This window comes from Syngnathus leptorhynchus, chromosome 12 (genome assembly GCF_054491065.1).
Source record: "Syngnathus leptorhynchus isolate UIUO chromosome 12, UIUO_Slep, whole genome shotgun sequence".
Taxonomy (NCBI): Eukaryota; Metazoa; Chordata; class Actinopteri; order Syngnathiformes; family Syngnathidae; genus Syngnathus; species Syngnathus leptorhynchus.
Window position 1 is genome coordinate 200171 of NC_141206.1, and position 10077 is coordinate 210247.

At 40.9% G+C, this 10077-nt stretch overlaps 2 protein-coding genes across 4 annotated transcripts; both read left to right on the top strand.

Annotated features, from left to right (window-relative positions):
* The first annotated feature begins 912 nt into the window (after nt 1-912).
* On the top strand, nt 913-2964 carry LOC147047749 (sepiapterin reductase-like). Of its 2 annotated transcripts, none has more exons than XM_085926180.1 (3): nt 913-1366; nt 1457-1751; nt 2149-2295. In XM_085926180.1, exons 1-3 carry the CDS (start codon nt 1075-1077, stop codon nt 2234-2236), a joined length of 675 nt encoding a protein of 224 aa, XP_085782306.1. In that variant the 5' UTR covers nt 913-1074; the 3' UTR covers nt 2237-2295. The 2 variants fall into 2 exon arrangements, with proteins under 2 accessions (XP_085782306.1, XP_085782305.1); XM_085926179.1 differs by having other exon boundaries at nt 919-1366; nt 1457-1747; nt 2149-2964.
* Nucleotides 2965-4142: 1178 nt separating this feature from the next.
* Nucleotides 4143-8853, top strand: thnsl2 (threonine synthase-like 2). 2 transcript variants are annotated; one of them, XM_085927058.1, is made up of 10 exons: nt 4143-4321; nt 5364-5595; nt 5687-5881; nt 6024-6176; nt 6509-6570; nt 6661-6748; nt 7032-7180; nt 7321-7446; nt 7558-7712; nt 7904-8853. In XM_085927058.1, exons 2-10 carry the CDS (start codon nt 5373-5375, stop codon nt 8127-8129), a joined length of 1377 nt encoding a protein of 458 aa, XP_085783184.1. In that variant the 5' UTR covers nt 4143-4321; nt 5364-5372; the 3' UTR covers nt 8130-8853. The 2 variants fall into 2 exon arrangements, with proteins under 2 accessions (XP_085783184.1, XP_085783183.1); XM_085927057.1 differs by having other exon boundaries at nt 6509-6748.
* The last annotated feature ends 1224 nt before the right edge of the window (nt 8854-10077 follow it).

The window sequence follows — 10077 nt, forward strand, 5'->3', positions numbered from 1 at the left end:
AGTCACTGCGTTCTAAAGAGGTGCAATATATTATCGAAAGCACTTTGAATGAGCGTCTTGTATGTGGTTAGCAATAATGAACAATGAAAGAAAAATAATCAAGCATTTATCAGTTTGACCTATCACTGTTCATTGTGGGTTGAATCTGCCATGTTTGTTTTCCACACAAGAACAGGAATGGCTTTCTGAAAAACAAGCATCAACGTCAGAAGTTGACACAAAATACAAATTGTTGGTTTACAAATTCAAATGATATTAGACTTTTTTGTTGCTGTAAAATTTAACGAATATTCTATGCTTTACCTTTTGACAGCTAAACTGCCCATAAAACGAACACATTATCCTGACGAAACTAACCAATTTGTTTTTTATGGAATATCTTTAATAAATAAAACTGCCTTGTGATGGTTTTGAGAACATGTTTTACTTAGGTAACATTTGTCAGAACAATTACATCCATCCATCCATTATATAAAAAATATTTGAGATTAAGTAATGGAAAAAAATTCAAGTTAACCTACTTTAAATCATTAAAAAAAAAGCTCCACTTTCCGGTCCTCATTCCTCCAGTAAATAACTTAGTGTTTTGTGTAATCTAAAGGGTGTATTGGACAAGGGCACCAACCTTAATTCATAAATGCTGTGTGCGTGTGTGTGCGTGTGTGTGCGTGTGTGTGTGTGTGTGTGTGTGTGTGTGTGTGTGTGTGCGCGTGTGCGTGTGTGTGCGCGTGTGTGCGTGTGGTGTGCACGTGCGTGTGTGCGCGCGTGTGTGTGTGTGTGTGTCTGTGTGTGTGTGTGTGCGCGCGCGTGTGTGCGCGCGTGTGCGTGTGGTGTGCGCGCGCGCGCCTGTGTGTGCGTGCGCGCGCGTGCGTAAAAGTTGATTTCATGCGACGTTAGAAAATGAGCCATGTCAAAGTAGCGTGAAACCGAGAGATGGCGATAGAGCAACAAGTGACAGCTAGCCACACCTAGTGAACACAAGAAGAACAGTCACAAATGAACGTAGCAAGCTGACAGCTGGGAGAAATCGTTTAGTTCTACCCCCTTCATTCTTGTATTCCTCGCGTTGCGCTAATGGAGCATCTTGGCCGAGCATTGTGCATCATCACCGGGGCGTCTAAAGGTTTTGGCCGGGCGCTTGCAAAGGAGATGGCTCGGGTGGTGAAGCCTGGATCGGTGTTCGTCCTGGTAGCCAGATCTGGTGACGAGCTGCAGACTCTTAAAACAGAGTTGGTCGAGTCGGAATTGGAGATTCGATGCGTGGTGTTGGATCTCTCCCAGATGGAAGCACCAGAGAGGGTCGTCCAGACCGCGAAAAAGGCTTTTTCACCGGATATAGAACACGTTATTCTTGTTAACAACGCTGGTAGGATCAGTATTGTGTGTTGTGTTTGTAATTATCTTGTTACCATCTTAAATATTCAGTGTAGCTAATTGCCTCATTCTGTCTGCTCAGCCGCACTAGGTGACGTGTCCCGTTTCTCCAAAAGCTTTACCAGCATGGGCGAGGTGGACTCCTACCTATCTTTCAATGTCACCTCTGCTTTGTGTCTCACTGCCCGCGTGCTGCAAGCCTTTCCAAAGCAATCAGGTTTGCGCCGCTGCGTGATCAACATCTCCTCACTGTGCGCGCTGAAGCCATTCTCCTCTTGGGTGCTGTACTGTACTGGCAAAGCGGCCCGAGATATGATGTTCAAGGTTTTGGCAGAAGAGGAACCAGACCTGCGCGTGCTCAACTATGCTCCAGGTCGGTGGGTGGTAATGCTTATATTTATGTTTATGGGGCTGATACGGTTTGAAAAATACTCAATTGATTTTTTTCCTCAATATTACAACAGAGATTTTTTGAAGGTCCCCTTTATGTGTATTTTATAACAAACACAAGCAAAAGTTCATTTGAATTACAATAAATATCAAAATTATTACACATTAACAGTTTGGAGTGGAGGGGGATTGTTTATAATGGGCTTGTAGGATAATAAAAAAAAATTCTCAATGTTGTGACTGAGAACTCATGTTTTTCATTTGTTTGTTTTATTTTATATGAAAAAAAATACAAATAAAACCTATGCGTCTCAAATGCCGATATTCTGCTACTACGTTATTGTTGATTTTATTTTGTCTTCGGTCTTTTTTGCATTTACCCAGGTCCATTGGATACAGACATGCAGTTAGAAGCCAGGACCAGAACGGGAGAAATGAGCTTAAGAAAGGCGTTTGCCGACATGTTCGATGAAAGCCAGCTGCTCACATGTGAGACCTCATGTGCTAAGCTGATGAAGCTGCTGCTGGAAGACAAATACAAATCAGGAGATCACATTGATTTCTACGACATGTAGGCCCTGCAGCACAAAACAGACCACACATCCAGTTGTTCATTGAGTGTGGACCTGACTTTTTATATCTTGAATGTGTCATATTGTTGCACTCACATCTATAATGTAAGACACATTTCTATTGTATCAAATTAATGGGAAAATATTTCTGAAGATCTATTGTAGTTGATTGATCATAATTTTTAAGAAATTATTTTGAAAAGAAAGTGCCTGCCAGCATTCTAAATATATTCCATGGCCTTTGTCTGAACTCTTAAAATAACTTTAATTTTGTTGCCTTAACTATCAATATTTCTTTCAGATGTTATATTATAAATATATTCCATGGCCTTTGTCTGAACTCTTGTGAAAATAACTTTAATCTTGTGCCCGTAACTATAGTTCTTTCAGACATTTCTATTTTGAAATCAACTCTCGTGCCTCTTTACCTTAATACACAGTAGTAGTACCAGTAGTCGTAGTATTAGTATCAGTAGTATTACAGTATAAATGACCTGGTCATGTGGTACGTAGAGTTCTGCGTAAATAGGAAATACTAGTGAATAGTAAATACTAGCATGGTTAATGATGATGTAGCTTAATTTCATCCGGGAGTTTGTGAAGGCAAATTAGGCATGCAAGATGGTGCATATGGTCTTATGACTGCGGTCCAGCCAGCCGTCTCCCGTTTTCTCGTGGTCAAGCCAGCCGCTCTTTAACAAGTGTGACCTTATTTCAGGCGTTGCGGTAAAAGAGTGAAGGAAAAGAATAAATATTTACGCTAATAATCCATTTATCCATTTTCCGAACCGCTTTGTCCCCACGGGGGTCGAGGGCATGCTGGAGCCTATCCCAGCCGTCATCGGGCAGCAGGCGGGGGACACCCTGAACCGGTTGCCAGTCAATCGCAGGGCACCCAGAGACAAACAACCATCCGCACTCGCTCTCATACCTAGGGACAATTTAGAGTCTTCAATCGGCCTACCAAGCATGTTTTTGGGATGTGGGAGGAAACCGGAGTGCCCGCATAAAACCTACGTGGACACGGGGAGAACATGCAAACTCCACACAGGGAGGGCCGGAGGTGGAATAGAATCCGCACTCTCCTAACTGTGAGGCGGACGTGCTACCCAGTGCGCCACCAGGCCGCCCTACACTAATAAATTCATTAAGAATATTTTTGAAGCATTGGAACGAAAATATCAGATGTATCTCAACCAGGCTGTGTGGGAGTGTCATCCCTCAAACTTTGCGGTCAATAGGTCACAACCTGGGAGGTAATGAGCTAAAACGCTAATATTAAGAAGTAATAAAATCATAAAAAATATTTAAAGCATTGAAATGAAAATCTAAGAGGTGCATTTCAACCAGGCCATGTGGGAGTGTCATTCCTCAAACTTTGAGGTCAAAAGCTCACATGACCTGGGAGCTATTGCGCTAACATGCTAATATGGGGAAGTAATAAATTCACAAAAACTAATTGAAGAATTGGGATGAAAATCTAAGAGGTGTATCTCAACCATCCCACGTGGGAGTGTCATCTCTCAAAACTTGGGATCAAAAGGTCACATGACCAGGGAGCTATTGCGCTAAAATTCTCATAATTTTCATAATTGAAACATTGCAATGAAAATCTAAGCCAACGTGGGAGTGTCATTCATTAAAAATTTGGGGTCAAAAGGTCAAACGATCTAGGAGCTATTGAGCTAAAATTCTAATACGTATTAATAAATCTCTGAGCTTTTGTTTTGAAAAGACATCTCGCGCTGCTCTGCGAGTCCTCGGCTTGCTTTTACCGTAAAGCCTATAATAGGGGCACACTTTTTTTTTTAAAGCACGGCTGACTTGACCACGAGAAAACGAAAGACGACAGGCTTGACCGCAGTGTCTTATGGGCTGTCTTATGTTTTATGGGCAGAGATCCAGCGATATACACATGAATATGAAGAGGTCGAAGGTTTAAAGGTCGCGTGAGATTTCCTGTGTGTGTGAGCGTGCGGACAACGGTAAGTTTAAGATTTATTTGACTGGTATAAAACGGGACTCCCTCGCAGACTTTTCCGTTCGACAACTCTGGCACTAGTAACACATATAAACAGGAAATTTTAAATTTGAGATGGCATAATATGTCTCTCAACAAATGTTGGCTCTAGAGGACCTCAAGCAGCCAGGACTCAAGATCGTCTGTGTCTGTTAAGATCCAGGCAATATTTAACATACAGTCTTGTACCTTAAACTATTTAATGAACGAAAGTTCATGACGTCGTTCATATTTTCATATTTTGGACAAAGGTGAACTGAACGTAGCGCATCTTTTTTTTTTTTACGTAGTGCACCTTTGGATATTCAAGAATGCCCGGTTTTCTCTTATACTTCAAAATAAAATCCCACTAAACACACAGTAAACAAAGCTTAAATAGGTGGGGTAAAAATGATTTCGTAACTCCCGTCACAAACAGTCGCACGGTGCGACGACAGACACTTCATTCAATGAAAACTTAAGTAGCCCCACTCGCCCTTATTATTATTATTATTATTATTATTATTATTATTATTATTGTAATTCTCTTGTTCAGATTAATGCATGGATGTGCTTTTGATGGTGAAATGGATAGTGCGCATAATTTCGACTAGCGACAGGCTAACCTTGGTGGTGCAGTAAATTACTCTGAAATCAAGCCAACCAAACATGTCATGTGAGGTAATGCCATCCACAAAATGATGGCGATTTGGTTCTCAGTCTAGCCAAGATGTGGCTACTACTGTGGGAATTTTATTCATAAATTTAATGATTAAATGCATGTCTGTTCCTCCATTTCACCACTCCAACCTCAATCCACTCCTTACAGGTTCTCCCAAATTCTAGAATGAAAACTGCTTGTAAGCAAGAAATTGAGTCTTCTGATGTAACACATATAACCTTGTTGCCATTTAAATTGTATTCCTAATTATAAACTAACGAAACCTATTGAAGTAGGAACAACACATGCAGCTTCAGATCAGGGCTAATAAAAGAAATATAATTTCATTAAATATTTGTTTATTCAGGTTTGTTCAATGAAGTATTGCAGTACACGTGGTGGAGTCTACGGATGGGACTTCCGAGATGTACTCTTTTCCGGTTATGCTCCTGATGGCGGAATGTTTATGCCTGAAAATATTCCCATTCTGAGTCCAGAAACCTTGAGGTGCTGGAGTAGACTTTCTTATCCCAAACTAGTGGTGGAAGTAGCCGCAATTTTCATTCCCTCTCATCTAATTCCCAGAGAGGATCTCCATGGTGAGCTGACTATCAAAAGAGAAATGGGACTACAGCATTTGAAATATTTGTCAAATTTAAAACTTACAAAAACATTTTGTCACTGTCACAGATCTTGTGCACACTGCTTTGTCTGGATTTGCTGTGCCGGAGGTGATCAGAACTGTACAGCTGAAGGATGGCCTGTCAATCCTGGAGCTCTTCCATGGAGATACCCTGGCCTTTAAAGACCTGGCAATGACCTGCACTGTGCGCTTTCTTGACTACTTTCTGCAGAAGGAGAAACACAGAGCTACTGTTCTTGTTGGTATGAAAGTAGAAGCATAACTGGATCATTTTTCAATGTTGTAAAATGTGTTTTGGTGGGTTATAGTGATCGTGGTAACTTGAACCTACTCTCTAACAAAATGTTTATCGCGTGATGTCTCTCCACCGGCATTCCAACATAGGTACATCAGGGGATACAGGTGGCTCAGCCATCCAGAGTGCAAAAGGCCTCTGTGGCTTGGATGTGGTGGTAGTTTACCCTCAAGGACGCGTTACTCCTGTCCAGGAGAAGCAAATGATTACTTGCATGGAAGATAATATCCATGTCTTTGCAGGTGAAAACAACACACTACTATCAGTGTTTGTTCTTGAGTCTTGACTAACACATTTAAAAATAGAATACACTCCCCTTAATAGTGGGCCGGAAACCACATACATAGATGCTAGCTCTTTTTATGTAACAAGAAGTATTGTGACACGGGTGTGACCAGGGCTGTCTGAATCTATTCTTTGCACACCATTGAACTGGCTTTGTTGAACTATTAATCGCTGTCTCATTTTCATATTTTAATTGCAAAACAAAACAAAGTTTTAGTGTCTCTGCCTAGTGGATGTGAGTGTATAGTGCACATTTTGATTTCATTGAATGCATTGTGTGTTTTCAAAGCGGACGGCTCTTCTGATGATATCGACCAGCCTCTCCGTCATTTATTTGCCGATGAGGAACTGGTAAAATATCATGGCCTCATGAGCCTTAACTCAGTGAACTGGTCTCGTATCATGATCCAGCTGGTGCATTTCATCTTTGCATACTTGCAGCTAAGTAATATGGAGCAGAGTGAGGCTCACAAACCACTGCCTGAACTGGAGGTGGTGGTGCCCACTGGGGGAGCAGGTAACATTGCAGGTAGGCTGATGACCCGCAATACAATGCAAAATAAAATGTCACAATTTTCACATACAGCTGCTTTGGGATTACAAATATTAAAGCTGATAAACCCACAGTAGTGAGGGAAAAAGGAGAACACTATTAATTAAGTACAATTTTTTTTTCAATATGCTCTAGTGGTTAAACATTGTTAGATGTAACTTTTTGTCTACAATATCATATATATATATATATATATATATATATATATATATATATATATATACTCATCTTGCTCTTGTTTTGTCCATCTCTGTCCCAGCTGGCTTTATTGTGAAGACGATGGGGTTACCCCTGAAGCTTGTGGCCATGGTGAATGCCAATGACATTGTTCACAGGACAGTAACCTCCGGTGACTTTACCATGGCAACTAATGTGACACAGACACTGGCTCCTGCCATTGACATCCAGGTACTTCTACAGTTAATGGATAGGCAATGATAATTTTTTTTCAATTGCACGATTATCAGCTGACATTGTCACATACTGGTTGCAGGTAGCACATAAGCAGTGTAAATGTCTTTTAATAATTAAAATTGTGTATGATTTAGGACCCTTATAACATGGAGCGAGTGTTTTGGCTGCTTCTGGAAAGAGACTGTGGTTTGGTGAAGAAGATTATGAACGAGTTTCAACATTTACACAAATTCACTCTGCTTGAAAAGCACCATAAACTGGTACTGACTACATAGACGTCCTGCACCTAACACACGATATCCAGACTATTGAACATTCTAATACTTTTACCAAGCGGTCTTTTCTTGTCTTTCTTCCTCTTGTACCTGTAGCTATCCTCTACTTTGTCAAGTGGAACAGTGAATGATGAAGGCATCTTAGAGACGATGAGGAGATGTTGGGAAGAAAACCAGTATGTGCTGTGTCCTCACACTGCAGTGGCTACTTGGCATCACTACCATTGTCCCCACGATCCTGCTGTTAAAAGGTTATGTGGTTCTTGTATATTCATACTCACAAGACAAGCATTAGTCCAAATAACTGTCATTACGTAAAATGTTTAAAATGATCTCAAAGACCGAGAAGAAGGATACTGTATGCTTTGCCAAACCAAAAGTTATTTTTACCTTCCACTACAAAAATCTCACCGAACATCCATCTAAAACTCATCTTTTTCAGGTGTTACCTTGCCACAGCATCCCCAGCCAAGTTTTATGCAGCAATAAGGAGAGCCGGGTTGAAAATTGACCTACCTGAAGCAGTCAAGGCTTTGGACAAATTACCCTCACGTTACCAGAACCTGGAACGCACCTCGGACTGGTCTAAAAACTGGGAGCAGAGACTGAGAATGACAATTCAGTCTGTGAGTTTAGCGAGGAAAAATAGAGTGGCTTATTACAGCTGAATTTAAGAGTTAAACACAAATTACCAGAGTTTGGGAGATTTTATTTGGCATTCATGATAAATGCTTTCCACTACGCGATTAAATTTTTTAAATATGATTTTCTTTCTTCTGCCACACCACAAGCAGGTATTAGCAATTAATAATAAAACACAGTGCAAATGTGAACTAAAAAGATTCACTTTAATTTATTATACTAATTATAATACTTATCATATACATTCTGATGTATATTTTGTGTTGCACACTATGAAGAACCAGATAACAGAAGTGCAGGCATACAAGGCAAGAGCCCAGTGGGAAGGGGCAGTGCAAACACGGCTAAACTGCCATAAGGTTTTGGTACTTTGCTCAAGCACTTTCAACAATAATAAGAAAGCAGATTAACATGCCTCCAACAATTGGTTGCCATTTTTCATGTGTTTTCCCACAATGAGACTTGAGCGTTACACTTCTGTTTCCAAGACCAATGCAAGAACACATCCATACCAGAACAATGACACACCCACTGGCATTGACTACAATACCAACTGTATTTAGGGGTGCCTTAAGATCAGAGAAATACAGGCAACTGCAATATTTCTGGGTCCTCATAAAAACAGTCAATTAATGATTGTCTTGATTCCCATGCCTAAAAACGCATCAAATGATACTGTAGACATCATTGTTTCAACTGCTTCTCACTCTTCTCTTTCAATAAAGGAAAACAAATACTTTAAAATTAAAACTCCCAAAGGTTTCAATGTTTTTCGTGGTGAAATTGTGAATTTGACAAAAAGTGAAAACCTGATACTCTTGCCAGTAGCAGTATTGTATTGGCCCGAATATAAGGCGACCCCGATTATGAGACGACCAATCTAAACCAATCTACTGGGATAAAACAACAAAATTGCAATAACTGCATTAACCATCAAAGTGAAGTCCAACTGTAGTCTTGAAACAAACCTGAATAAGGAAAAACATTGCATTAAAATCATGCAAACTGCTATTATTGTTGGGGAGCCTGAGGACTGTATAGGGGGTTGGCTCGGATGGTTATGCTCTTTTCGCCCCCGGGTGTCGGTCAGAACACAGGAGGGAAGACGTGGTTCAGTTTTGATTGCTTTACTGAATTATTGGAAAATAAATAAATAAATGAAATACTCTCAGCAACACACGAAACATAAGTAATCGATTGAGACAACAAAATACATTTGGTGGCGACCGTTAGTCGCCGTGCCGCTGTGTAATGGCTACTCGTACAATGCGAGGAAAACTTAAAGGAGAGCGCCGGAGCTGTCAATCAAACAGCGCGCACACGAATCAAACCGCGATCGGATAAACGGCACAACAGTGGACAGTAGTAACAATGAAATGTATATACTCACTTTGTGTCAAAGACCTGCACGATCACAGCAACATACTCAGTCGATACCAGCAACCTTGAATTTACCGCTGCGCAAATCGGTATAATGTCTAGACCCCGAATATAAGCCGCCCCCCACTTTTTCAGTCTTATTTCAATGCAAAAAACATCGTCTTATATTGGGGTCAAAACGGTAATACAAAGTCACCCGAGGCGGCTATAAACATGAAGTGCAAAATTTAAAACAGTCCAGTACACTGATATAGAGGGCCCCAAGACTAGGTCTGCACTGGGTGACTGAATACCCCTATCAGACAGTAACATCATGCTCGTGTGTTGGAGCGTGTTTTGGTCAGAGGGTAACACCCATCCCACGTTTAGGCTGGCGCCCATCTTACGTCGAGTGTCATTATCCAGACCAGAATACATTGGATTGATTGTGTAATTGGCTTTCTGAACTTGATCTGCATGTTCAAACGGACTGTCACGGAGCAGGAAAAGTCCCAGACGCATTCAAGAACCCCACTTGCCCCTGGAATAAAAAATAAATCTACTGTACAGCAATTGCAAGCCCGTGAGCATGGAAATGCGTGTTTCGGATTGAAA

What these genes read in the sequence shown, in the direction of transcription:
- LOC147047749 (XM_085926179.1), top strand. Translation starts at nt 1,075, where the DNA reads ATGGAGCATCTTGGCCGAGCATTGTGCATCATCACCGGGGCGTCTAAA. An exon ending in TATTCTTGTTAACAACGCTG is followed by an intron (nt 1,367 to 1,456) that starts GTAGGATCAGTA and finishes CTGTCTGCTCAG; the next exon opens with CCGCACTAGGTGACGTGTCC. An exon ending in CGTGCTCAACTATGCTCCAG is followed by an intron (nt 1,748 to 2,148) that starts GTCGGTGGGTGG and finishes GCATTTACCCAG; the next exon opens with GTCCATTGGATACAGACATG.
- thnsl2 (XM_085927057.1), top strand. Translation starts at nt 5,373, where the DNA reads ATGAAGTATTGCAGTACACGTGGTGGAGTCTACGGATGGGACTTCCGA. An exon ending in TCCCAGAGAGGATCTCCATG is followed by an intron (nt 5,596 to 5,686) that starts GTGAGCTGACTA and finishes TCACTGTCACAG; the next exon opens with ATCTTGTGCACACTGCTTTG. An exon ending in GGGAGCAGGTAACATTGCAG is followed by an intron (nt 6,749 to 7,031) that starts GTAGGCTGATGA and finishes TCTCTGTCCCAG; the next exon opens with CTGGCTTTATTGTGAAGACG.